Source organism: Coregonus lavaretus, assembly GCF_964263955.1.
Source record: "Coregonus lavaretus genome assembly, chromosome: 2".
NCBI classification, from domain to species: Eukaryota; Metazoa; Chordata; class Actinopteri; order Salmoniformes; family Salmonidae; genus Coregonus; species Coregonus lavaretus.
This window is the reverse complement of record NC_139989.1, coordinates 55,297,525-55,324,105: the sequence shown is the minus strand read 5'-3', so window position 1 is coordinate 55,324,105 and position 26,581 is coordinate 55,297,525. Positions and strand designations below refer to the sequence as shown.

Below are 26,581 nucleotides of genomic sequence, written 5' to 3'. Positions count from 1 at the left end.
CCGGTCCTCCCATTATGGCCTCGTTGACTTAAATGGGGACCACTCTTCTAGTAATGATATTTCTATGGCAGACACTCATTTGAGACAGTAGTATGTGAACATTCAAAAATGTTGCAGTGAAGATTCAAGAAATGAAGTATAAACGTGTACAACACAGCAGAGGCGTCGACGTCATGTCCATTTATTGATTTGTACTTTGGAAATATAGAAGATACTGTTTCTTTCATGCGCAATTAATACAAATTAATTATTCAATTAATTCATTAATTCCATTAGTGCCCCCTCAAGAATAAGTACATACATGATGCCTGTAAGCGCAGTAACAGTCTGATTTTGCCACATTCTACACATTTACAATGTCAATTTAGCACCTGTTATTTGCTGATGGGTGGGTCTACCATTTAGGACAAATAAGATATTATGCTAAAGTGTAAAAAGCCTATTTCATTGGATTGTCTTTCACTCCCTTCAGAGAATAACAGCAGCAGACTTTGCACAGGTGCAGACCCTTGGTAAAACTGTCTAGTTTTAATGCTTAATCTTATCTAGTGGGGACTGGCTAACATCAATGATCTATGTATGATTAATACAAGCAGGTTAACCAAGATTAAACTTTTTGCTTGGCCTGGAAATCTAGAACGTTCTGTCTAGTAGTAGGCTGCTGTATTAACAAAGTAACAAAATTGGTTCTTTATTTAAATTGTTAAAACATGTCATAATGATATTGTGGTCCTCTGTAGCTCAGCTGGTAGAGCACGGCGCTTGTAACGCCAAGGTAGTGGGTTCGATCCCCGGGACCACCCATACACAAAAAAAATGTATGCACGCATGACTGTAAGTCGCTTTGGATAAAAGCGTCTGCTAAATGGCATATTATTTATATTTTTATTATTATTATATTGACATATGCTCTATGCTGAAAATATTGTTTTCAAATCAGTGCCAACAAAGCATCTGTCTGCTTGACGATTACTGGGGCATGACAACCAGACAACGAGTTTACTATTTATACTGTAAACTCGTTGTCTGGTTGTCTGTTGTACTGTGTTCACTAGAGTAAACTGCCTTGGATTAATCATAAAATGGATATCAGTGTCAAAGAGTCCATCATTGGTCAATGGAGCAATTCAATTTTATGCTCTCTCTCTCTCTCTCTCTCTCTCTCTCTCTCTCTCTCTCTCTCTCTCTCTCTCTCTCTCTCTCTCTCTCTCTCTCTCTCTCTCTCTCTCTCTCTCTCTCTCTCTCTCTCTCTCTCTCTCTCTCTCTATATATATACATATCTTTATCTCGCCCTTTCGTTCTTTGAACTTACCAAAGTTCAAGTGATTTGCAACGCAAAAAGGTAGATATTTTGACACACACCTGCGGACATTATCGCCAGTGCTGCACTGTAACTCTAGATACAAAGACTCCTCTCTCTCATCTATTCCCTCTCCAAACTCCTCCATTTGCTCTCTCTCTCTCTCCTCTATTCTCTCTCATCTATTCCCTCTCCAAACTCCTCCATTTGCTCTCTCTCTCTCTCCTCTATTCTCTCTCTCTCTCTCCTCTATTTTCTCTCTATCTCTCCAAACTCCTCTCCACTATGACAGAAGAGACGATGGAACTGGGTGACGTTGGGACATCCCTGATGGCATCAGACTCTAAGAAAGCACCGGTCAAGCCTCCCAACAAGTTTGAGCGCCTGGTCCAGCCGTGTCTGGCTGAGCTGGTGGGGACCATGTTCTTTGTGTTCATCGGCTGTGTGTCGGTCATAGAGAACGTGGAGGCAGCAGGGAGGCTGCAGCCAGCTCTTGCCCATGGTCTGGCTGTGGCGGTCATGGTGGCTTGCATGGCAGAGATCAGGTGAGGAGATGGGTCTGTGTGTTTATATACAGTGTATTGACACACTGTCTCACTGTACTGTAAGCTGTTTTGGATAAAAGTGTCTGCAAAGTGTCACATATTACATTACAGTGTTGTACTTTGGTCTCCTTTTGAGATGAACGTTAATAATTTGTTTTCAATAGAGCATTTATATTTCTCTAGTATTTTGTGTGCTATATATGAGTGTAATGAATGTATTTGAGTGCAATGCATGCTCGTTATTCCATCATATTGGCAATGTTCTATATTGTTTCAATATTCGGGTCAAAATACTGAAAACATACACGGTGTGGAAAACCCATAAGTCCCATATTATTTTTTGTGGTGATTATGTGTTTTGTTCGTCGTGTGCAGAGTTAAAAAACAAGGTTGTAAAACCATTCTCATTCCAGCGAGTGCCATTCAACTCATAAACAGTGGGCATTATGGTGTAATGTGTTACGATTTCACAGATGCACCTGACACATATCCCAAGTTTATAAAGAAACTGTGACTCCATTCATATTGTTATTCCTAATAATTGAGTGAACATATTAACGATGTCTAATCAATATCTAAAGCCAATCTCCTTGAACTGATACAAAGGTGAAAGTCTGAAGTTGTGGGTGTGTAATGTAAAACTGTGTAAAACCCAACCCTCCTGGGCTATCTGACCTTTCTTCTGCTATTTCTCTCTGACCTCCACAGCGGCTCCCATTTTAACCCCCCGTTTACCATGGCGATCTACCTGTGTGGAGGCATGAAGCTGAATATGGTGGTGCCCTACCTCATCAGTCAGCTCATAGGGGGTGTGCTAGGTGCTTCTATGTCAAAGGTTGGGGTTAAACCTGATATTAGTGGTCATTCATTGCATATCTAGGCCTAACAGTATCTGTGGAGGTGTCACGACTTCCGCCGAGGCTGCCTCCCCTCCATGTTCGGGCAGGTTTCGGCGTTCGTCGTCACCGGCTTACTAGCTACTGCCGATCCCGTTCTCATCACTCCACTTGTCATGTCTTGTCAAACACACACACCTGGTTCTCATTCCCCTAATTAGTATGTGTATAAGTGTTCCCCTTGTCTTTGTGAGTGATTGTTTCATTGTGAGAGCGAGTAGCTCGGTTGAGCTACTCTTCCATTTGTTATTGCCAAGGTGGAATATTTCCCTTGTGATAGTTTCGTTTTGACGCTGGGTGCGTTTTATTTATGTAAACGGAATAAACTCTGGACTTTGGTGATTTACCTCCTGCGCCTGACTCCTTCATTCACACCTCGTCACAGGAGGTATAATTTTGTCTTGCACCTTGAAATAATTTGAAATGCAGAAAAAAAAATCAGTTGGATTGAATAAAATCAAAACTGATGCAAAAAATATATATATATTCACAGCTACAGTGATTAGATATGCAGACAACAGACATGACCCCAGTTTAGCTCATCAGACAATGAATTGGGTTTTTGTAGTAGTATAATGACACCACTGCCAGTAAATGAACCTGAATCCATTGTTCCTCAGCTGATGACCACAACAGAGAACTACTCCAAGGCCCAGGGGGCAGCGTTTGCCCTGCTGCAGTCACAAGATCAGCTGTGGGGGGCTCTGTTTGGGGAGATGGCCATGACCTGCCTGGTCACCATGGTGGTGCTGCTGGGGGCGGTCAACGCCAAGAGTAGCAGCCCCATGGTGCCCTTCATGGTGGGCTGCACTGTCATCATCAACATCCTGGCTGGGTGAGTTACTGAAAGGGCCAAGAGTGGAGTTTGTCCATTGTAAGATGGAAATGTCTTTATTGTAACTAAGCACAGAGTTTTTCCTGGCTACATGACCTGGTCAGGTCTTGCTATAGGGTTACTAGGGCCTGGAGGTTTTCCTGGGCCTGGTACAAGTAATTCCTAAAAAACAGTTTGTTCTCTTAATAATCAACCTGGATAGATAATGTTTGGAAAAAGTTGATTTGAAGGTTTGATTATTAACTATTTATAAACCACTATTATATCATTTGTTACCTATTATATAGAGTTTGTTATAAATAATTTACATGGACTTAACTTCCATTATCATACACTGTTTATAAATACATAAACAAATGATATACTGATTTATAAAATGTTAACCAATGATGAACAAAGAAATAATGAATGATAAACATTCCAGTAAAATCTACTCTACTAGACATTATTCTAACAAATACCCCCCATAAATACACAGCCAGTGGGGTTTTTTCAAATGATATCAGTGACCACTGCTCTATTGCTTGTATTAGAGATACCAGGCTGAAACACTCTGATCCCTGTATAATCTCTAAGATAAATTATAAACATTTCTCACAGCAAGCTTTTATTCTTGACTTATATCACTCTGAGCTTTTATCCACTTGCTGCTTTCTGGACCCGGTTTTAGCCCTTGCATTTTTCTCTTCATTGTTACCTCTATGTCTGATAAACATGCCCCGCTTAAGAATCACAGAGTAAGAAACCGAACCAGTTCTTGGTTCTCTCCTGAATTGTCAGGTCTTCTTCTGCAAAAGAATCGGGCCTGGGCCTTGGCGAGGAAAACAGGTACTCCAGCTGATTGGCTGTTTTTTAGGCAATTGAGAAATAAATGTACTGCAGCTGTCAAAAAGGCAAAATCAAGTTACTTCCTTAATGCTATGACAGATTCTGCAGGAGATCTCCAAACTCCACTATGGCCAAGACCAAAGAGCTGTCAAAGGACACCAGAAACAAAATTGTAGACCTGCACCAGGCTGGGAAGACTGAATCTGCAATAGGTAAGCAGCTTGGTTTGAAGAAATCAACTGTGGGAGCAATTATTAGGAAATGGAAGACATACAAGACCACTAATCTCCCTCGATCTGGGGCTCCACGCAAGATCTCACCCCGTGGGGTCAAAATGATCACAAGAACGGTGAGCAAAAATCCCAGAATCACACAGGGGGACCTAGTGAATGACCTGCAGAGAGCTGGGACCAAAGTAACAAAGCCTACCATCAGTAACACACTACGCCGCCAGGGATTCAAATCCTGCAGTGCCAGACGTGTCCCCCTGCTTAAGCCAGTACATGTCCAGGCCCGTCTGAAGTTTGCTAGAGTGCATTTGGATGATCCAGAAGAGGATTGGGAGAATGTCAGATGAAACCAAAATATAACTTTTTGGTAAAAACTCAACTCGTCGTGTTTGGAGGACAAAGAATGCTGAGTTGCATCCAAAGAACACCATACCTACTGTGAAGCATGGGGTGGAAACATCATGCTTTGGGGCTGTTTTTCTGCAAAGGGACCAGGACGACTGATCCGTGTAAAGGAAAGAATGAATGGGGCCATGTATCGTGAGATTTTGAGTGAAAACCTCCTTCAGCAAGGGCATTGAAGATGAAACGTGGCTGGGTCTTTCAGCATGACAATGATCCCAAACACACCGCCCGGGCAACGAAGGAGTGGCTTCGTAAGAAGCATTTCAAGGTCCTGGAGTTGCATAGCCAGTCTCCAGATCTCAACCCCATAGAAAATCTTTGGGAGTTGAAAGTCTGTGTTGCCCAGCGACAGCCCCAAAACATCACTGCTCTAGAGGAGATCTGCATGGAGGAATGGGCCAAAATACCAGCAACAATGTGTGAAAACCTTGTGAAGACTTACAGAAAACGTTTGACCTGTATCATTGCCAACAAAGGGTATATAACAAAGTATTGAGAAACTTTTGTTATTGACCAAATACTTATTTTCCACCATAATTTGCAAATAAATTCATTAAAAATCCTACAATGTGATTTTCTGGATTTTTCTTTTTCATTTTGTCTGTCATAGTTGACGTGTACCTATGATGAAAATTACAAGTGGGAGAACTAAGTGGGAGAACTTGCACAATTGGTGGCTGACTAAATACTTTTTTTCCCCACTGTAAATACTTAGGGGTATGGTTAGATGATAGGCTCAAATTCAAGAAAAAAAAAAAAGCTCAAATTCAAGATAGGGTTCCTTTACAGAAACAGGGCTTGTCTGTCCTCCGTAAATAGAAAACAAATTGTGCAGGCTACTTTTATGTCCGATTTAGATTATGGTGATATTATCTATATGCATGCATCGGCAAACACATTAAAACCACTGGATGCTATTTACCTTTGTGCACTCAGGTTTATCACGGGTGATAGTTACAAAACTCATCACTGTATCCTATATCAACATGTGGGTTGGGCCACTCTATCTGTGAGGCGAGAGCAACATGCTCTCTTGTTTATTTATAAAGCACTTCTTTTAAAACTACCTCCATATATATCATCATTAATTTCCACTAGATATACTAATTTTAAAACCAGATCACAGATGTGGATTACATTAGAGACTCCTGTGGTCTCCACAGAGTTGGGTAGGACTGCCTTCAGTTCCTTTGCACCTTATTTATGGAACAAACTGCAGATCCAACTTAAGTTAGACTCTCTGGTGTCCCTTGCCCATTTAATTTTTTTTATGGAGGATCAATATGATGTTGTTTGTGATTGTTTCTGTTGAATTGTGTTTTTGTTTTGTATGTTTGAAATGTTCTTGTCTGTATGTCTAAAACTGTACATGTCAACATGTTTACACAGGGCACAGCCGTAAAAGAGATCCAGGTCTCAGTCAGTTTTTCCCTGTTAAAATAAAGATTTTAAAAAATAAAAATAAAATGTTTACATCCACAACTGTAGATATGGAACAGCCACTGCTAAAATGTGCCTTCTTGTGACATACAGATTAGATCGTCATTTTAGATATGTAGTTCAGATAACAAGTTCATTACATTGCTATTATGGCCTTCTGGGCATTTCTAAGTAATGTATTTACTGTTCCCACACTACACCATGAGATTATAACAAAACATGAAATACTTGTTATCTCAACCTTTAGTTTCATAGGATCATGGGTAGAGATACAGCACATGGTTGTTTTGATGGACATGATTCTGCTGCATACCTGGAGATAATAACGCTTTCTACTATCATGGTTCTAATACTCTTTGCTGTTATTATTTCTTCAGTGGAGATGTGTCTGGAACCTGTCTGAACCCGGCCAGAGCCCTGGGTCCTGCTATAGTGGCCAACTACTGGACCTACCACTGGGTTTACTGGGTAGGACCTATTACTGGTGGACTGGTGGCTGCTGCACTGGTCAGGTGAGGATAGGCTACACAGAGATCCTACTAAATTACTTCTAAGATGTCATTCTATGAGGCTACGTCCCAGACAGAATAGTCTGGTTCAGCAGCTATACTGTAAGAATGCGTATGAGACTGTGCAGGATGATGCATGGAGAAACTGAAGTATGTGCCCACCATTTCACTTCACTGTGTTTTCTCATGTGCCTCAATGTGTAGTCTTATTATTACTGATGTGAAAGCGAGCATACTGAATTATGATCTATAATAATAATACATCATCTTTATAACCTCTTATGTTATCTGTTTATTTTTCAGACTACTGCTTGGAGACAGGAAGACACGTATTCTCATGAAGTAATACCATATGTCGAGTTGATAGGTCTGAGATTACCACTGTTGTTACATATATTATCACCATTATTGCTATATTATCACCATTATTGTTATATTATCACCATTGTTGTTGCATATATTATCACCATAATTATCCTAATTAAAATAATTCAATTCAAAACTAATAAAATTTCCCAGTATATTTTGGGGAAACTATTTTCCTGTGACTGTTTGAGATTAAAAGCTTTTTATAAAAAAGTGACAAGCTATTGTCAACCATGTATTTTTAACATACACTTAGTGTACAAAACATTAAGGACACCTGCTCTTTCCATGACAGACTGACCAGGTGAAAGCTATGATCCCTTATTGATGTCACTTGTTAAATCCACTTCAGTCAGTGTAGATGAAGGGGAGGAGACAGGTTAAAGAAGGATTTTTAAGCCTTGAGACAATTGAGACATAGATTGTATGTGTGCCATTCACAGGGTGAATGGGCAAGACAAAATATTTAAGAAAGTGATCTTAATGTTTTGTACACTCGGTGTATATCAGTCAAGTTATTCTCAGCATGGAACAGTTTGTGTCAAGGACTGACTTTTGCAAACACCCAGATACTTTGGAAATATTAGAAATGTGGTTATCACTCTCTGTCGGATACTGAGACTCAATTTCAGCATTCCATTTTAGAAGACCAACAAAAGAATGGCCGAATGCAGAACATTTTGTAGAAAAGAACGTGGAAAAGCAAACTGAATTTCCAACCAGGTGTGTTGTGCATGGAGGGCTTCACCACTTTGTAAAACGTTGGTCCAACTCTCCATCTCATTACCTTATGAATCAGCTGGGGTATAAAAACAACAAAAACAACAAAACCAAATCACTTTCCCCATAAGTCAATTACCAAAAAACGCAGCTCAAACGCAAACAACAGACGACAAAATAATGAAGGACCTTTTCAAAACCACAGGGTGCATCTCTGGCATGTCCATGCGTTAGCTTTGTGCTCCCATGCTCCTGGTCCTATAGCCTGTAAAGGAGACCAAGTCTGGTCTGGAGGGTCTCATGCTGTTTCCACATTGTACCCCGGGCCTCCCCACAGCAGTGGCCCACATGGGAAAGCTGGCCAGGCGGTGGGATAAACCAATTACCCCCCAGATGGAAGGGACTCCTGCCGGCACACCATCCGAGGGGCTCCCAGCCTCCCGCTTCCAGGCGCTCCTGGAAAACCCTGGGACGTCGTTCCCTCAGAGCCCGGTTGGAGAATTCCCAAAGATGGGAATTGTGTGGCCTCAAAAGACCGGAGAGTAGACAATATTCAGCTCGGAAATTTGATATGGTACCCCCCTCAGGAGGACAATGGTGACTTGGTGAGGTAGGTCTGGGTTTGAAAATATACTTTTTTTGAGACTTTAGGAGGTATGAGTTGGAGGTGAGTGGGGTTCATAATTTTTTCAAACCACAATTTTGCATTTAAAGTTTTCAAATAGTATTTATGATTTTGGTTAAAAACACAATGCCATTTAGGGTTTTGTCAACATTTTCAAGGGTAGAGAGAAAGAAAGAAGAGAGAAAGAGAAGAGAGAAAGAAAGAAAGAAAGAAAGAAAGAAAGAAAGAAAGAAAGAAAGAAAGAAAGAAAGAAAGAAAGAAAGAAAGAAAGAAAGAGAGATAGAAAGAAAGAAAGAAAGAAAGAAAGAGAAGAGAGATAGAAAGAAAGAAAGAGAAGAGAGACAGAAAGAAAGAAAGAGAAGAGAGACAGAAAGAAAGAAAGAGAAGAGAGACAGAAAGAAAGAAAGAGAAGAGAGACAGAAAGAAAGAAAGAGAAGAGAGATAGAAAGAAAGAAAGAGAAGAGAGACAGAAAGAAAGAAAGAGAAGAGAGACAGAAAGAAAGAAAGAGAAGAGAGATAGAAAGAGAAGAGAGATAGAAAGAGAAGAGAGATAGAGAAGAGATAGAAAGAAGAGAGAGATAGAGAAGAGCGATAGAAAGAAAGAGAAGAGCGATAGAAAGAAAGAGAAGAGCGATAGAAAGAAAGAGAAGAGCGATAGAAAGAAAGAGAAGAGCGATAGAAAGAAAGAAAAGAGCGATAGAAAGAGAAGAGAAAAAGAGAAAGGGTCAGAAGATAGAGGAGATGGAGTTGATCTTGGTGGATAAAGTCTGCTGGCTTGAAATTTCCCCCTTGGATTCATGAGGCCTAGTGGTTCCTGGCCAACAGCGTCTGTGACAATGATAATTATGTCTGCCGGGGCCTTGTCACCGTGGGCCCATTGTGTGGGCCCCATTCAGCCCACAGTCATTTACACTTTCATTGGCAGCTATTTAGTCCCAATAAAACGTTCAACACAGCAATTTGTGCATCCTGCTCAGCCAAGTAGAAGTGTGGAATACGCATGAAAAGGAGTCGCTTTAAAAGTCAATGAATTGTTCGTCTTTTCGTGGGAGGGGCATTGGGAGGGGCCCTTAGATTTTTGGGCCCCAGAAAAGTCCCCCCCCCCCCCCACCTCTGCTCACTCTGTTTCCCAGGCTGTGATCGGGGAGCAACAGCCCCCAAAAGAATAGACAGATTCAGCCTCCTCATTATCTGTCCCCATCTTAGACATTTGTATATAATTTTACGCTGAGTTATTGCATTAACATTGCTTATAATTAGGACGGTGTAGGATGCAGAGGAAAAGGGCCAAAGTAGAAACTTGTTGGACAGTTGGCTCTAAACCCCCATTCCCCTATAAAACAGAGATTATACCTGCGTTGCATATGGATGGGGCTATAACATCCATTTAAACCTATTCCATACCAGATATATCAAAAGACACAAAGGCCTTGTGCTTTTAGATGCTGGTCTTTTGGAGAGGCTCATGTCTCTGGACTTTATTGTTCATGAGCTCATTTCTGTTGTGAAACACTCTATAGACCACAGCTAGATGGACTGGATACTCAATATAAATCTATATTAAGAATTTGTGTTCAGACGCAGGTTGTAATACTTGTAAAATCTCATTATTGGTTAGAGCAACCATTCCACCTGTGAGCAATGAGATTTTAACTGGATCGTTTTCAATCATTAGGGTTATTTGAGGCCATATTAATAATCTCCTTGCACATTGGCCATTAACTATTTATTAAGTATTTATTAACTCTTATCTAAAATACAACATTATCAACACTGCTGTGATTGCTGAGAGAAAGAGCCCAAACGATCTAGCTCTGCAGTCTAATAAAGGCTCCCACATTCATCACCTCAGCTTTCTCAAGTGATCTCTCTGTCTGGTCCACAGTTTGCTGAGCTAGCAAGACTGGCAATACTAATGTGATACAATATTTTATAGTGCCTTTAGTTTTGGCTTCAGCCTCTTCTGAGATGTGAGTTTAAAGCCCACTGCTGCCATCGAAAGCACAGGTCTGTTGAATGTGGCTGATAAAGGTGGCGAATCGCATCTCTGCATGTCTGGCAGACATATCAGTATGGATGATGGATCACCACCTCAAGCTGAACCTTGGCAAGACGGAGCTGCTCTTCCTCACGGGGAAGGACTGCCCGTTCCATGATCTCGCCATCACGGTTGACAACTCCGTTGTGTCCTCCTCCCAGAGTGCGAAGAGCCTTGGCGTGACCCTGGACAACACCCTGTCGTTCTCCGCTAACATCAAGGCGGTAACCCGATCCTGTAGGTTCATGCTCTACAACATTCGGAGAGTACGACCCTGCCTTACACGGGAAGCGGCACAGGTCCTAATCCAGGCACTTGTCATCTCCCGTCTGGATTACTTCAACTCGCTGTTGGCTGGGCTCCCTGCCTGTGCCATTAAACCCCTACATCTCATCCAGAATGCCGCAGCCCGTCTGGTGTTCAACCTTCCCAAGTTCTCTCACGTCACCCCGCTCCTCCGCACACTACACTGGCTTCCAGTTGAAGCTCGCATCTGCTACAAGACCATGGTGCTTGCCTACGGAGCTGTGAGGGGAACGGCACCTCCGTACCTTCAGGCTCTGATCAGTCCCTACACCCAAACGAGGGCATTGCGTTCATCCACCTCTGGCCTGCTGGCTCCCCTACCTCTGCTGAAGCACAGTTCCCGCTAAGCCCAGTCAAAACTGTTCGCTGCTCTGGCACCCCAATGGTGGAACAAGCTCCCTCACGACGCCAGGACAGCGGAGTCACTCACCACCTTCCGGAGACATTTGAAACCCCACCTCTTTAAGGAACACCTGGGATAGGATAAAGTAATCCTTCTAACCCCCCCCTTACCCCACCCCACCCCACCCCAATTTGTAAAGTGGTTATCCCACTGGCTATAAGGTGAATGGACCAATTTGTAAGTCGCTCTGGATAAGAGCGTCTGCTAAATGACGTAAATGTAAATGTAATAAAGGACAGAGGACCTGACACATAGCTAATCAATCATAAAGCTGAAGAAAAATTGTCTTCTTCATTCACTATCCCAGCAGCTCTGTAAAACCCCACTCTGTCTGCGTCACTCAGTCCACTGACTATCCACAATACAGCAGGAGGGGCTGCCACGCCCAGGCTAAAACCTCTTCCAGAGGTGAGGGGGTTTGGAGTTGACACACTCATCTTCCAAGCGCTCCCTCTAATGCTTAGGGTTGTCTAACGCTTAATGCCAAAAGCTCAATGACTGAAATAAAAAATACATCTGTAATTATTTTAATAGAGAATAGATACAATAGTGCAATATATATTTTTGTCATTTAAATGTGTTGCAGCAAATTGTAATGCAAATGTTCTCATCATTCATGATCATTATTTCCTACAGGAGGAGCTATTTTCAACAAATATTTCCCCATAATGCTCAAGAACCACAATAAAGAATGTTATGAAGACCAAATCTCTTCTTCCAAAAGTATAAATAATTGCTTGAAAGTGCATTTCAAGTCAATCAAAAAAGTACACAAGAAATCCCCACAAACGTTGCTTATATATTTGGCAATAAATGGTAATCAAACTGAAGGTTTGCACCTACACTGTAGCATCATCAATACCCTGTAATAAAACCAAAATGATACAATCAATCTGTAAATAAGAAAATCCTAGTGAATTTACAAAACATTTCATTTACATTACAACAAAATATTTCAAAACCTATCATACAAAGGAATAAACAAGACCACATAAAAGCTCCAGCAACAATCACACATTAAATTCATATGATTTCCTGCCACAGTAGTTCAGAGGACACCTCTCATGCAGAGACCCTAAAGTCAGCAGCAGTTGGTGTGGGGAGAGACAAAGAGAGAAGCAGCAGTCAAACCATCTTTAGTCTCTGGGAGCTGTGGGCGGTGAGAAGAGAGACAGACAAAGGGCCAGGCTCTCTAAGCCTTTCCCCGCTGGGGCCGACAGGGGCAGGGGAGGCCCCTCTAGTGCTGCCTGGATGGGTCCCCTGTGGGCCCCTGCCCTGGGCCTTGTACTCCCTGTGCTCCACAAGTGCTCCCACAGATTTGTCCCTGCTGGTGTCGTGAGCGGTATAGAATAAGGAGGAGTAGAACGGATGTCTCTCAAACCGCTGTGGTCGTGAGGAACCCATCTCGCTTGTTTGCTGCCACGGCGACAATCTCTACTACGCCACCACGGCAACCGGGTTAGAAAGAAGAGACTCAATGTGTTCCATTTAAGAAAGTAAAACCCTACGTGGGATCCCTACCTATAGGTCAAATGGCTCATGGACCACTAGGAAATGGGACGCACCTTCAGTCCAGCGGGAACTCACAGGGGTTCTGACGAGCCACCCAAGCTGATTGGTAGAGGGACAGGAAGTCTTTGTAGCGGGGGGCACAGCCCAGCCAGGCCTCCCCAAAGTGTTCTGTCCCTGTGAAGAGAAACTCTCCGCCCCCAGGCTTTACATGACACTGTAACAGTGTGTGGATGTGACCGTGCCAGGAGGAACTGGAACCGGGAACCCCTATGGTGCCGGTTTGGCGCTCGAACACCCCGCTACGCTGCCGGTACACCCTCCCCTCTGAGACCTCCACCAACGATGTCTGACGCTCAGCATTGTGGGATACGTTCCTGATGGATCCGCGAACCACTGGAGGGGCAGAGGAGGGGACTAACATTAGAGACTGTTTTCAGTTAGCCTAATAATTTATGGATATGTTAATAAACCTTACGTTTTATTGTAATGAAAACCAATTAATATAAACAGAAAGATGAGAAATGTATCAATTAAACTGCCACCAATACAGTATGATTCTACTGATCTAAATTGTTGTGTGCATTTCAATAACGTGTTTTTTTAAAGTGGCAAAGAGGGAAATTATAAAGTGAACAGGATCTTGCTGTGTGAGTATGAGTGGAAAAGGGATTCAAATCTTCCCTCCAAAAACTCCTCTCTGTCTCCACATCCCCCACTCCAGTCCTTTATTATCACTGCACAGAAATCCCTCCATTCCCTCCTTTCACTCTCCGTGGCCATTTACACTTTCATTAGCCAGCTATTTTCTCTCATCAAAAAGTCAATGATGGTGATTTGTGAGATCAGAGCACGGGAGTCAGCCTATAAATGGAGTGGACTCAATGGTACTATTGCTTCTGCTCTGTTGCAGCCTTAAGCCAACGTGTCTCCCATTGTGCAGCCTCAGCACCCACATCTGTCAGGCCCCTCTGCCCAGCTATGAAAGCTGCTTTCTGGGAACAGATCAGGCCCACTAGCCCCCCCCCCCAACCCCAACCCCTACCCCTACCCCTACCCCAACCCCAACCCCAACCCATCCCTCCGCACAGACCCAAAATCTCCTTTCCAACACCCACTCACTCACTCCACCCCAGGCCTTTGTAGCATAAATTAGTGGTGATACCCAGCAGATGAGGGGACAGATTGGGCTACATGGATCTATGGAGAACTAAGGAGTTAGGACACAAGGAGTCAAAAGCTATAGCTGTTTACCGTTTTTATAAATGTTTCATACGTGTTTGATATAGAGTCTAGATTTGTAAATAAGAACAATTATTCAGTATTTATGTTCTATTGATACATACCAAAGTCACTGCTGCAGATGGCCAGGAGGAGCTCTGTGTCATTGCAGGGACGGCAGCTAGCTGTGGGAGGAGAGAGAGAGAAGTTTAGAGAAAGAGTGTGGGTCTATGCAGAGGAAAGGGGCACACATCACCCTGTGGAGCACCAATGCACATCCTTTCACTTCACTTGTCTTCTCACCACTCTCTCTCTTTCTCTCCAATTATTCTCTCTCTCTCTCTCTCTCTCTCCCCCCACAACCAATGCCCTACTGTGAGGGTGTACTTTGAACACTTCAGACCACACCAAAGAACCCCTTTTAATGGATCCTCAAATAACCTTTTGAATAATATTTTGGGGTGAATTGTTTTACTCCCCCCCCCCCCCCCCCTATTATTAATAATAATTATTATTATTATTATAATAATACGCATAACAATAACACAATATTTTAGTTCTCAGTGTTTATTATGATTTTAGTGGCATAGCAGAATAAAAAAATCAAAATATGAGGTAAACTCCCAGCAGAGCCCCAAGTCCAATGGGTATATCCTCTGGCATGTTGATGTTAATGTGTTGATGTTCTCCGTATCCATAGCCAGAATGATTTTGCAGTGCATGGTGATTGAACAGGTTTCCTGTTATATTCATCAGAGGTGTAGGGAGGGTGAAGTCTGTGAATCCAAAATGTTTTAATTATACAGATCATTAACAAAACATGCACAAGACAGTATTCATTCCTTGGTTTTTGTGGTGAATGTGAATGAAGAAAACTGTTTTGATAATGGTTTTCATACACGTACCTTATCCATAATGTAGAGGCCTATGGGATATTCATTGAAGAGGTATAGGTGGAGGATGGTGGAGGATGGTAAATGTGATCTGCATTACATACCAATACCAATTGACATACCTTTGTATGCCTCCTTATCTGTATACCTGCAGACACAGACACAAAAGTGAGCAGTTCAGTCATCTGCACCCAATACAGCTAGCTTTCAACATATTCTTATAGCCTACATATTCTTACCTCTTTGTTGATTGGAGACTGAAAAGATTTGGCATGGGTCCTCAGATCCTCAAAATATTATACAGCTGCACCATCGAGAGCATCCTGACTGGTTGCATCACCGCCTGGTATGGCAACTGCTTGGCCTCCGACCGCAAGGCACTATAGAGGGTAGTGCGTACGGCCCAGTACATCACTGGGGCCAAGCTTCCTGCCATCCAGGACCTCTATACCAGGCGGTGTCAGAGGAAGGCCCTCAAAATTGTCAAAGACTCCAGCCACCCTATTCATAGACTGTTCTCTCTGCTACCGCACGGCAAGCGGGACCGGAGTGCCAAGTCTAGGTACAAAAGACTTCTCAACAGCTTCTACCCCCAAACCATAAGACACCTGAACAGCTAATCATGGCTACCCGGACTATTTGCACTGCCCCCCCCCCCCCCCCCCCCCCCCATCTTTTTACGCTGCTGCTACTCTGTTAATTATTTATGCATAGTCACTTTAACTCTACCCACATGTACATATTACTTCAACTACCTCAACTAGCCGGTGCCCCCGCACATTGACTCTGCACCGGTACCCCCCTGTATATATAGCCTCCCTACTGTTATTTTATTTTACTTCTGCTCTTTTTTTCTCAACACTTTTTTGTTGTTTTATTCTACTTTTTTATTTAAAATAAATGCACTGTTGGTTAAGGGCTGTAAGTAAGCATTTCACTGTAATGTCTGCACCCGTTGTATTCGGCGCATCTGGCCAATAAAATTTGATTTGATTTGATTGATATCCATTGAATTGTGTCCATTTTCTGTTTTAGAAAGATTTGCACAAATATGAAAGATAGATGGTATCATCATAAAACAATATCAACTTAGATCATACAAGGGACAAACCTTACCTTAAATTGAGGAGATCTTTAAATTTTTCAGTTAAGTGCCTGCACCTGCTGTCCTTTCAAATCCAAATGTTTCAGTTGGGCAGTTAGGTTCCTGCAAGTTCCTCAATGAACCCCACCTCCAATGGGGTTCTTGGAAGAAACATTCGGGGGCCATTTTCAGTGCCAAGAACCCTAAGGTTCTTCTAAGAACTTTGAGGATCTTAGAAGAACCCTTGATGAACCCACTTTGAACACTTCAGACCACACCCAACGCCCTAGTTGATGGCTGGGTTTGAGACAACTGATTGATGGATGAGGATTATAGACAGCTTCCCACTCCATTGACACACACATACCAGCAGCTCCATCCATCCATCCATCCCTCCATTCCTCCATTCCTCCTCAGTTCATCCAGACAACAAGCCAAGGGGTCAGATGGAGGAATGTCTGGCATGTGACTCTCTACTCCATTCACATCTCCTCCACCATACTAGCACTACCCACACAGATCAAAAGCATTGATGAGTCTCGACCTCCATATTTGACTTCTATTGTATAGCGGTCTAATTGAATGACCCCAGACTGGTGACCCCAGTCACTGGTATTCTCCACTGAACCCCTCCACTCTTGTCAATATTAGGAGAGAAAGACCCAGACAGACATCACCCCATTGAGACAGGCCCACACACAGAGAGAGAGAGAGAGAGAGAGAGAGAGAGAGAGAGAGAGAGAGAGAGAGAGAGAGAGAGAGAGAGAGAGAGAGAGAGAGAGAGAGAGAGAGAGAGAGAGATGAGGCATCTGCAGAATCCGACAAGTATTTTGTCTCTCCATTGAGATACCCGGGGGCCAATGGCCCTCAGCCAACCTGGTTCCTGCTTCCTGGTTTTGTCCCTCCGGTGGACATGATACCACCAGACAAAACAACAGAGCGGCCAGCAGGTGCTTCCTAGAACAGGCAAGATTGGGTTTGGTCTTTAATTGGATAATTGACTGATTTATTTGTGCCCCAAACTGTCCCTCAGTCTCCCCAGCACACCCTTCCACCCACACAGTGAATGAGCTCATGTCTTGTGCCATGTGCTGTGATGCTAGGAGTTTATTGTCTTCTATGATTAAGTTAGAATGTATCAGTGTTTTATTATTGATGCACTTGCTTGGAAATGGTTAAATGATGGCCAAGAAGAATATGGGTCTAAAGTAAAAACCACTTAAAAATAACTGAAGGTATGATGATCAGCATTAAGGATACTTGTTGATCACTTTCATTCTGGACTCCAATGTTATTTTTTGACACCAATACAACTGACAAAACATACATTATTTTTTCATATCAATAAATTATTAGGTCTATTTACAATTGGGATTGCAACTTCAACAATAGTGTCAAATAAATATCTTATTACCATGGCATACAAATAGAGAACTCTTATTATCTCCAAATGCCAGTGGTGTAAAGTACTTAAGTAGAAATACTTTAAAGTAGCCTACTACTTAAGTAGTTTTTTTGTGGTATCTGTACTTTATTTTACTATTGATATTTTTGACAACTTTTAATTCGCTACTTTCCTAAATAAAATAATGTACTTTTAACTCCATACATTTTCCCTGACACCCCAAAGTACTCGTTACATTTTGAATGTTAAGCAGGACAGTAAAATGGTCCAATTCACGCACTTATCCATGGTCATGCCTACTGCCTCTGATCTGGCAGACTCACTAAACACAAATGCTTCGTTTGTAAATCATATCTGCGTGTTGTAGTGTGCCCCTGGCTAGCGATAAATAAAAAATATAAATACAATTGTGCCGTCTGGTTTGCTTATTGCAATTTGAAATGATTTTTACTTTTAGTTTACTTTTGATACTTAAGTATAAGTATATTTTTGCAATTACATTTACTTTTGATACTTATGTATATTTAAAACCAAATACTTGTACATTTTTACTCAAGTAATATTTTACTGGATGACTTTCACTTTTACTTGGGTCATTTTCTATTAAGGAATATTTACTTTTATTAAACTATGACAATTGGGTAATTCTTCCAACACTGCCAAATACTCACACTGCAACACACTTTGGCCGAGGTTGGGCGCAGTGGTCCGAATGCCCAGCAGCTCATATCTGAAGCCTACTGCCCGTCGGCTGATATCACTCTGCGGGTTCGCCAGGAGGAAGATGGCTGGCTTCTGAGGTCCGTCCACCGGGAAACAGAACACCTGCTCTGGCCGCCCTCCGTCCGTCATTAACAGGTCCAGTTCCCCAGCCCGCTCAATGTAGACGCTGGCGCCGTGGAAGCTGCGGAACGGTTTGATACAGACCGTTGTGTGGCGCGCAGAGGACAGGTTGGGTTCCAGGACGACCCGAAGCGCCTGGCCCGGGTAGACCCACTCCACCGAACCCTCGGTGCAACGCAGCCGCACCTGCTGCACAGTCCGCGAGTTCGCCTCAGCCTCACGCGCCAAGCCACTGCAATCCAAGAAAAATGGAGAAGGGTTCAAATGGGCACACTCACTCAGAAACCAATGCAGGTCAGAAAATAATGTAAGACGAGAGAGATCAGCCTATACTCACAGAGAATAGGTATATTATTTTCCCCTACTCAATCCAAGTGTTAAAAATAGCGTAATTGTATTTTATTATTTTGACAAAGCCCATTTTGATAGAAAACAATTAGGATATTGGTATAAACAGATAATAATTATAAATATTTAGACAACAACGTTTTTAGAAAGGCTAAACGCGATCCCAAAGTCAAATACCGGTTTGAAGTTCTGACTACAAAAAAAAGCATTATTAATTAACAATGAAATAAAACGAAAATATCTATAATCCACAGAAATAAATACAATTCCTCACCTTCCACTCCAGTTGCATAGATCTGCGGCGCAGGGAGACAAACAGCAGAGGAACAGTAAATACATTAAAATCATCCTTAGAGTTGGCGAAATTGCAACCGCCAACTATAGGAATGAAAATAGAATCCAAAATCAACTTGGTGAGAAAACATCACAAATGTTCCGCTCCAATCCTTCTGCAAGCTCACTGAGATGCTCTCTTAGCAACATCTGTGGACGCCTGTGACTGACGCTATGACTGCATTGTATGAATAGTAATGTGCACCGTAGCCCCCTTACAGCGTTGGTAGAGAATGGTTATCCTCACTGTGTGTCTGTGTGAACGTGTGTGTGTGCGTGTGTGTGTGCGTGTGTGTGTGTGTGTTGATGATGGTGTAATTACCAAGCCCAAAGATTTGTAAGACGAAACCGTTTTCAAAGGCGGTAATTTTGCATTTGTCGTTACATAATTTCATGCTTGAAGTTGTGTAAGATGGATAAAACAACATTTAGGCTATATTGTAGGTATAGGCTATCAATCGGAATAGCCTGTGGGTCCAAAAATCGAAAAAGCTTGACCAAAACATAATTTTTAAAAAATTCACCGCTTTAATTAAGCATATGTTTCCCACACGACTGAATACTTAATACGCGTTCGATCTCTTTTCCCTTTTGTTTTGGGCTAGTTCAGTGAAAAGAGGATCCGTAGCACAGGCTCTAGCCATCTGTTACCTTGGATCCTTCAGGAAACTTTGGGAAATAAATGCCAATTACTTCTTATTTAGAAGCCTTTTCTTTATGTAGGCTAGTATTGATGCGTATTTTCCGAACACTTTATATTTGCACATTGAACCCCTAAACATTGGCTTATATAAGTAAATAACTTATAAAATAAATGTATAACAAAATAATACGATAACAATTGTATTTTAAATAAATAATTGAAATCGCATTTTGTAATGATAGGCTTACGATTCGTTTTATATTACCAAGCCTAACGGCCACAGATAGTGTAATTTGGGTGGAGAGTGGGGGTGAATAACGGTAATGGTGACGAAATCCATTCCCGCTTGTAGCCAACTAGGAACAGGCCCAGGCCAAGAACTGAAAAAGGCACAACGTATTTTTGGTACTTGGGCTCTATCTAGTGGTCGTGTACATGTAACGCACATCTGGAAAATTCAGAGCATGCGCGTCTCGGTTTAACGTTGATCAGGGTTAAAACCTGTGAACAAAATAGCAATCCTTCCGGGCCCAAGCAACAACAGGTGCAAGTCAAGTCCATGGCGACATCTTGCGGGGGTATCAAGCACCCACATGTGTATAATAGTGTTGGTTGGTCACAGGACTTGGTTGGCCCCCTCCGGTGGTGCGAGATCAAAGGCTTATGCGTTTTGATGGGAATGTGGTTGGGTAAATTGCACTCATATGGAGAATTTAGCCAGATGTTTTCTCAGCTGCGGGGAAAGTCCTCTGCTAGGGTATAGGCTTACGAAAAGATGTGTGTCCTTTCCTCAACCAGGTGGAAATTTAACAGACATGGGCCTACTGTGTAGTAATAACATAAACAGCCTATAGCCTAGATTTTTTTTAAACTGCTAAGGGCTAAAAAAGGGCACGTTTTATTAATTTTAAACACTAATAATGTATGCATTTCTTAACCTACACTATTTTAATTTAGTCTATAAAAAGTATTCAAAACTATACTCAGGAATAGCTATTATTTTCAACTGTCTATCTTCTCTGGTCAGTGCAATCAGAATTCAGCTGTAGGGGAAGGCCTTCTGAATGGCCATGCCAGTTGAGTGGCTCGCGCTGTTGTCACAGCCAGGTTCATTTTCACACGCGCTCTCAGGTTGGTCTGTTTGCGTCACGTGTTCGGAGGCCAGAGCCCAGATCCCTGGGGAGAGCAACATGAATGGACACTTTGTTACTCCACCAAAAGAGAGAGAATAACCCTCTAGTGGCATTCAGCTCCCGGACTGACTGAATTCTACAGAAGGCTGGTGGTTCAGTGTCCCATTGGGGCAGACTAGCCATCTGGCATTTCAGGCAAATGCCAGATGGGCTGGTCCATTTTTTAGCCTCAAGCAATAAAATGGGTTCGTTTGGGGGCCTCAATTAAAATAATGGGCCAGTGTGTTGGAAATGCCAGAGATGATTTCTGGTCACAGTCGGCCTCTAGCTCAGCTCCAGCACTGTAACATTTCTGTCTCCCTGCAGGCATGTCATTTACATTTTGTTACATCATCTGTCCATAAAACGCATTAAGCTAAAAGGCCGTAGTATTATTTTTCTTTAATGTGAACCCCTTTAAAATGTTACTAATTCATGTAAAATGTAATCTAGCAGCGGTATTAGAATACCTATTGAATAATATCTATTCAAATCGTGAACAATAAAAGAAAAGCCCATAGGTTTATGGTAACATAGAGTTGAGTCTGTGACACTTCACCCAGTCTTGAGCGTTACTGGCGTACTGGCAAAGGTAAGCACCCCATCCCATATCGATGCACGACCACATCATATGAAAAGAGTCAAATATGCCACACAGATGGCCCATCATCACACACATCCAGCAGCATCCGCGTGTCACCAGCGCTTCTTCTCTGCACTTTTGAACTCGCATGGCCCTCCTGCCCAGGACCAACCCATGGCTGGCTAAAACGGTCCCCGACGGCAACCACCTGTAATGAGACTCCCGTGCCCTCCGGTCCATGCATTGTAACATTGTCTACCTCACGGCCTTGCGTCTGGCACCTGTCCAGTGTCTAGACAGGACCCTATTCTCCGTTTATACATTGCTTGACGCAAAAGACATAGGCCTAGGCCTAAAACAATTTGGAGTCATCACGTTGCACATACACATGGGTTGGCCTATATTCCCGGGCGTGCGAGAGAAATTGATTACAGTATAGGATTTATAAATGGTGTGTAGCATACTGTATTAATATAGCTCAGTTTATAAAAGGAGGCGTGGGTCATCAGGGTGTGTGACGATGAGTCATATTTCGTATTTTCCAAAAGATAGAAACGTCAACAGTTAGGCTGACATTAATGTAAAACCTGTATTTATGTTAGGCTATAGATAACGAAGTAAATCTACAATGCAGAAGCCATTAGATATTGGCAATATCAAAACTAGGAATATTTGCTGATGCAGTTGGACATTCATATATATATATATATATATATATATATATATATATATATATATATATATATACTTTTTTTTCCGTTTATGAGCGTTCGACTAATTTCATGAAAAGGTTGGGGCCCAATTCAAGATCCAAATGATAAAGCAGTCTGTGACCCCATGTGTGCCATTTCTTTCGGCAGTCTGTCAATACCTACGAATAATAAGTAAAGTGATAAAATATTGACTACATACATGCACGTCCTTGTCTGCTAATCAAGACCCCATGCGAATATCCCTATAGATTGTGAACAAATAATTATAAAAGGACAAAATTGGTCTAACGAGCAATAGATCATCAAAACTCCTTACCTCGCAACTCCTTACCTTCAGAGCAATAACGGTAATTAATTAATTAAATGTTATGTACCCTAATTGAAGTAAACCTACCATTTCGATCCTGTCAAAAAGTTAAACTCTGACAAGTCCTGTCCTTAAACTGTAGGTTAAAGATAAATCCCGAGTTATCTTGACACTAATTGTTTGTTTGAAGAAAACTTCCCAAAATCTCGGTTAAATCATCTTGTTCGACGGTTTCTTCAACCAAACAATTAGTTGTGTCAAGAAAAATCCCTTGACTGGTTATTTTGAATACTGCGCAAAACAATTCCCAAATGGCTATTTGAATAAACCAACAAAATAAATGTTACAAATTATTACCTCAAATCCAAAAACAAATTAACTCAGCATCGGAAACTGATGTATTTTGCTCGTGCATTTTTCTAAAGCAGATTAGCGGAAGCCTAAAATAACGCTAGTCCCAGTCCCAGCTGTGCTGAACTGATTTGACACACATCAGGGAGTCCAGGGAACAATTAAACCGCCGAGCTCCAATTACACTGGTTGCTGCACCGGAGCACAGAACTGCTTACATTTTAGTCATTTAGCAGACGCGCTTATCTAGAGCAACTTACAGTTAGTGAGTGCATACATTTTTCAGTTAGGGTAACATTTAACTCTAGGTCAAGATCGTCCATTGAACCTTATCTGACATACATTTTCACACGAATACTCTCGATTTATTGCATAGAATAGGCTATTGATAATGGAAGGTTTTTCCCAAATATTTTTTAACATTAGGCCTACTTTACATAAAAAATAAAGTTTTCACCATTTACAGAAAATTAGGGAAAGTTTGTATTGCTATATTAAATAACAGCTAATACATGTGCCTGACCTAGGCCTATACCTCTATAGCCTACCACATTTAAACCAGCCTTAACTGATAGCCTCATTGGAAGGTGAGGAAATGTAGCACTTTGTGAATGTATTTAAAACGTTTAAATGAAAATAGAAAACACGAAATAGTTAACCAAAAAATTATATTCAAATAGGCTATATAGACATGTTTAATTTGGTCATTATTACATTAAATACTATGACATAATACATATTAAAACATACAACTCTGGATATAGAAAATGTATCACAAATGATAATGATTAAGCGATTACCAACGTCTTACAAATAGCTGTTGCATTGTTAGTCATGTTATGTGAAGCAGATATTGAAATGAAGTCAGCTTTTATCTTTGAAAAAACCTTTGTCTGTGCTGCTCTCTTTGATGGTGACTGTCAAAAAGTTCGTTGTCACATCTGTGACCACCACCTTCTCAACGTTATCCAGACGAGGCCTCCAAGACTCCGCTGACTGCTCCCCAGAACTCCTCGATGCATGCGATTTGGCGACGACAATGGGCCTAGACTGTTGCATGGATGAAGAAGAGTCACTAGCTCCGCAGAAATGGTTTTTGGACACATGCTTCAGTTTGGGGTGTGGGATAGACATGCCCCCGACGCATTCTAAAGTCCTGCGGCTCTGGTGATCGAGTCTAGCCTTATGGACAAGTCTACCATCGTGGCTATGGGTGCCAGGATGGGACACAGTCCCCACCAGTCTTTGCGCATCGTTTGATTTTGGCACAATGCTCGTTCCCTCTTGAAACCTGCGAGTCAACTGGATGACACTTCTCTCAGACATTTCGCCTTTATGATGACAATGTCTGGACATTTTAGACAGACCGCATGGGGCCTGTTGCTCCTCTAACCGACTCCTCTTCGCGGGCTCCTCTGTTGGACAGCTGTCTGGCTCTATGTTGAATCGTAAACGTAACTTGGGTTTAGGTCCCCGTTTTTCAGGGATGTTGACAAATTCCTCAGCCATGAATGAGGGCGGAGGCGCAGGTCGCGGCCTTCTCTCTGGCTCTGGTGGTCTGACCCTCACGCTCTCTCCTCGGTTGACCGTGCTAGGGGGGAAGATTGTGGGCACGACAGCCCTTAGTCCCTCTCGAGCTCTCGGTGTAATCATAGGCTCCGGAACGGGGTATGAAACACGAATCCCCCTTGGCATTTCTCTTCTGCATTCATAAGTCTTTGCTGTGGCTTTCGCTTTGGCCTGTATAAAGGAGGTCAAGTTAGATAAGTATGGGGTTTCAAAAACATGTACTTGGAAGGCTAAATCGTCTTATTTATAGGCCGTATCATTGCAGATATTTTAAAACGATGAAATATGTCCAATCCGATATTGTTCATCCACATGCCATTTCACTACACCAAAATAATTGTTACAATGATGCCAATTTTGGAAGAAACAAACATTATTACAAGTGTTGTAATGAAAATGTTGGCTATCAAGCAGAAAGTAAGCCCCATGCATTCACTCTTTTGCGATACATTTATTTCCCACTGTAACTTGGAAACGTCTGTTACTTTGTTAAACTTGGAGTTAGAACAATAGCATCAAAACAACGGAAATTAAAGCTGAGGTAAAACATTTTTAAAAAGAGCAAAATAAGAGACAATGTTCCACTTTCATTTATTTATTAGCTGAATGTCAGACATTTTGTAGCCTGTCATTCTATCAGACCACGCGATTCATGATTCAATTCTCGGAAAACATAGGTGATGAGTAAGAAAAGACATGACTGAAATATGGACTAACTGTCACAGTTTAATTCCCCCACCTTCAGCAGAAATGTCTCCGGCTTCGGTCCCCTCTTCTTAGGCCCAAATAACTCCCTTTCACACTCCCTGTGAAATAAATACATACAATTTTCGTATGAAACGTAACTCGATCGACAGAATATAGTCTTATTTGAGTTATGTTAAATGCGTGTCGTCTGTTGGGGATAGCCCAAGATGCCATATTCGCACTATGCCTGAAGAGGCCTGCTGTGCTGTCAAAACCTTACCTCTCTTCGAATGCAGCGAAGAGGCGCGCATCTAGAATGTTTTCCTCCGGTTCCCAGGTGCTATATCTATCCAAAAGAACGATACGGTAGCGTAAGAAGAGTGTCACATTTGTGGCGAAAGCGTTCACCAAATGAAACACAATGTCGGCTGAGAATCTCGTTGCTTTCATTCTGGCATTGCCTAGCGGACAGCGACGTATGTGGAGTTAGCAATCTGCTAATGTTAGCAACACTCTTGTCCTGTGCTTGTGCGTTAAAATAGCCTAAGCAAAATACGCAAACGTTACCAAAACCATGCCCGTTAACAAGCCTCGGTTACATAGCCCAAACATGTCATTAACACACGTTGATGCACATAAAAACAAGCATTCGAGAGATAAAACGACACGCTGGAAGCTCTGCTGCCTGATTCCAAACCAGTGTGTAGCCTACTCACTTTTTAGACCAGCCCTTCCATTTCACAAGGTATTCCATTCGACCCTGCAAGTATAACAACAAATTAGGCCTACTTATTGACGATAGAATGCCATTGCGATGGTGCACAAACACACGATTAGCATACATTATTGTTTGAAACGCGGAGGTGTAACGAAAATAAACTGCATACTCTTCTTATGCGTCGTTTGATGATGGACTCGGCCGCGAAGACTCGCTCTCCAACAGCGGATAGCTCCATGTTTACTTCAACCTCGTTTATAGGCTATATATTTTTTCTTCTTTCTACTGCCCTCTCTGTTTAATTCCACACATCCCATAATACGCACAGTGAGGAAGACGTCATCACGTTTTTTACGGGTTGCCAGGCACCGCAGTCGGTGGGACCGTATCTGGTAGAGCGCATTGGCTCAGCTGTTGCTACGTGCTCTGGGTTGCTAAGTGAAGGGGAGGAGTTAATTCTTCTTGAGTCTAAGGAAGTGACGCTGATTTGGCGGTAGTCTGGTTTGTGCGCAGGAATGTCTTTGGCAAAGGCGAATAAATAACCCAGTCTGACTATGGCACACCAAAATATTATTCATTCGAAAATAATTTGTTAATTTATATTCATTGTATAGTCTACCCAACCTCTTACCTTGCATTGTGACTATTTTCTTGAGCAGATCTTTAAATAGCCACTCGTCGGCATTTAGAAATATAAAAAAGTGCATTAATTTATTTGATATGAATATATCAAAGTGAGAATCAATAAGAACATGA

General features: G+C 42.0%; 3 protein-coding genes across 4 annotated transcripts; 1 reads left to right on the top strand and 2 right to left on the bottom strand.

Moving 5' to 3' along the window:
* Positions 1 to 1,585: 1,585 nt before the first annotated feature.
* LOC311142966 (aquaporin-8-like) lies at positions 1,586 to 7,375 on the top strand (the record flags this gene model as incomplete). Its single annotated transcript, XM_084178740.1, has 5 exons — positions 1,586 to 1,845; positions 2,554 to 2,680; positions 3,362 to 3,576; positions 6,857 to 6,991; positions 7,292 to 7,375. 5 exons carry the CDS (start codon positions 1,586 to 1,588, stop codon positions 7,332 to 7,334), a joined length of 780 nt encoding a protein of 259 aa, XP_084034866.1. The 3' UTR covers positions 7,335 to 7,375.
* Positions 7,376 to 12,917: 5,542 nt separating this feature from the next.
* On the bottom strand, positions 12,918 to 20,065 carry LOC311139725 (meteorin-like protein; the record flags this gene model as incomplete). Its single annotated transcript, XM_084174651.1, has 5 exons — positions 12,918 to 13,351; positions 14,302 to 14,361; positions 18,230 to 18,633; positions 19,024 to 19,127; positions 19,991 to 20,065. The coding sequence occupies 5 exons, from the start codon at positions 20,063 to 20,065 to the stop codon at positions 13,014 to 13,016; spliced, it is 981 nt and encodes a 326-aa protein (XP_084030777.1). The 3' UTR covers positions 12,918 to 13,013.
* Positions 20,066 to 23,198: 3,133 nt separating this feature from the next.
* Positions 23,199 to 26,149, bottom strand: LOC311101823 (chromobox protein homolog 8-like). Of its 2 annotated transcripts, none has more exons than XM_084143028.1 (5): positions 25,995 to 26,138; positions 25,824 to 25,867; positions 25,388 to 25,453; positions 25,160 to 25,226; positions 23,199 to 24,591 (listed from the first exon to the last, which is right to left on the bottom strand). In XM_084143028.1, exons 1-5 carry the CDS (start codon positions 26,061 to 26,063, stop codon positions 23,716 to 23,718), a joined length of 1,122 nt encoding a protein of 373 aa, XP_083999154.1. In that variant the 5' UTR covers positions 26,064 to 26,138; the 3' UTR covers positions 23,199 to 23,715. The 2 variants fall into 2 exon arrangements, with proteins under 2 accessions (XP_083999154.1, XP_083999155.1); XM_084143029.1 differs by having other exon boundaries at positions 23,511 to 24,591; positions 25,950 to 26,149.
* Between the last annotated feature and the right edge of the window lie 432 nt (positions 26,150 to 26,581).

What these genes read in the sequence shown, in the direction of transcription:
- LOC311101823 (XM_084143029.1), bottom strand. Translation starts at nt 26,063, where the DNA reads ATGGAGCTATCCGCTGTTGGAGAGCGAGTCTTCGCGGCCGAGTCCATC. An exon ending in TGGAAGGGCTGGTCTAAAAA is followed by an intron (nt 25,454 to 25,823) that starts GTGAGTAGGCTA and finishes TCTTTTGGATAG; the next exon opens with ATATAGCACCTGGGAACCGG. An exon ending in CGGAGACATTTCTGCTGAAG is followed by an intron (nt 24,592 to 25,159) that starts GTGGGGGAATTA and finishes TCCTTTATACAG; the next exon opens with GCCAAAGCGAAAGCCACAGC.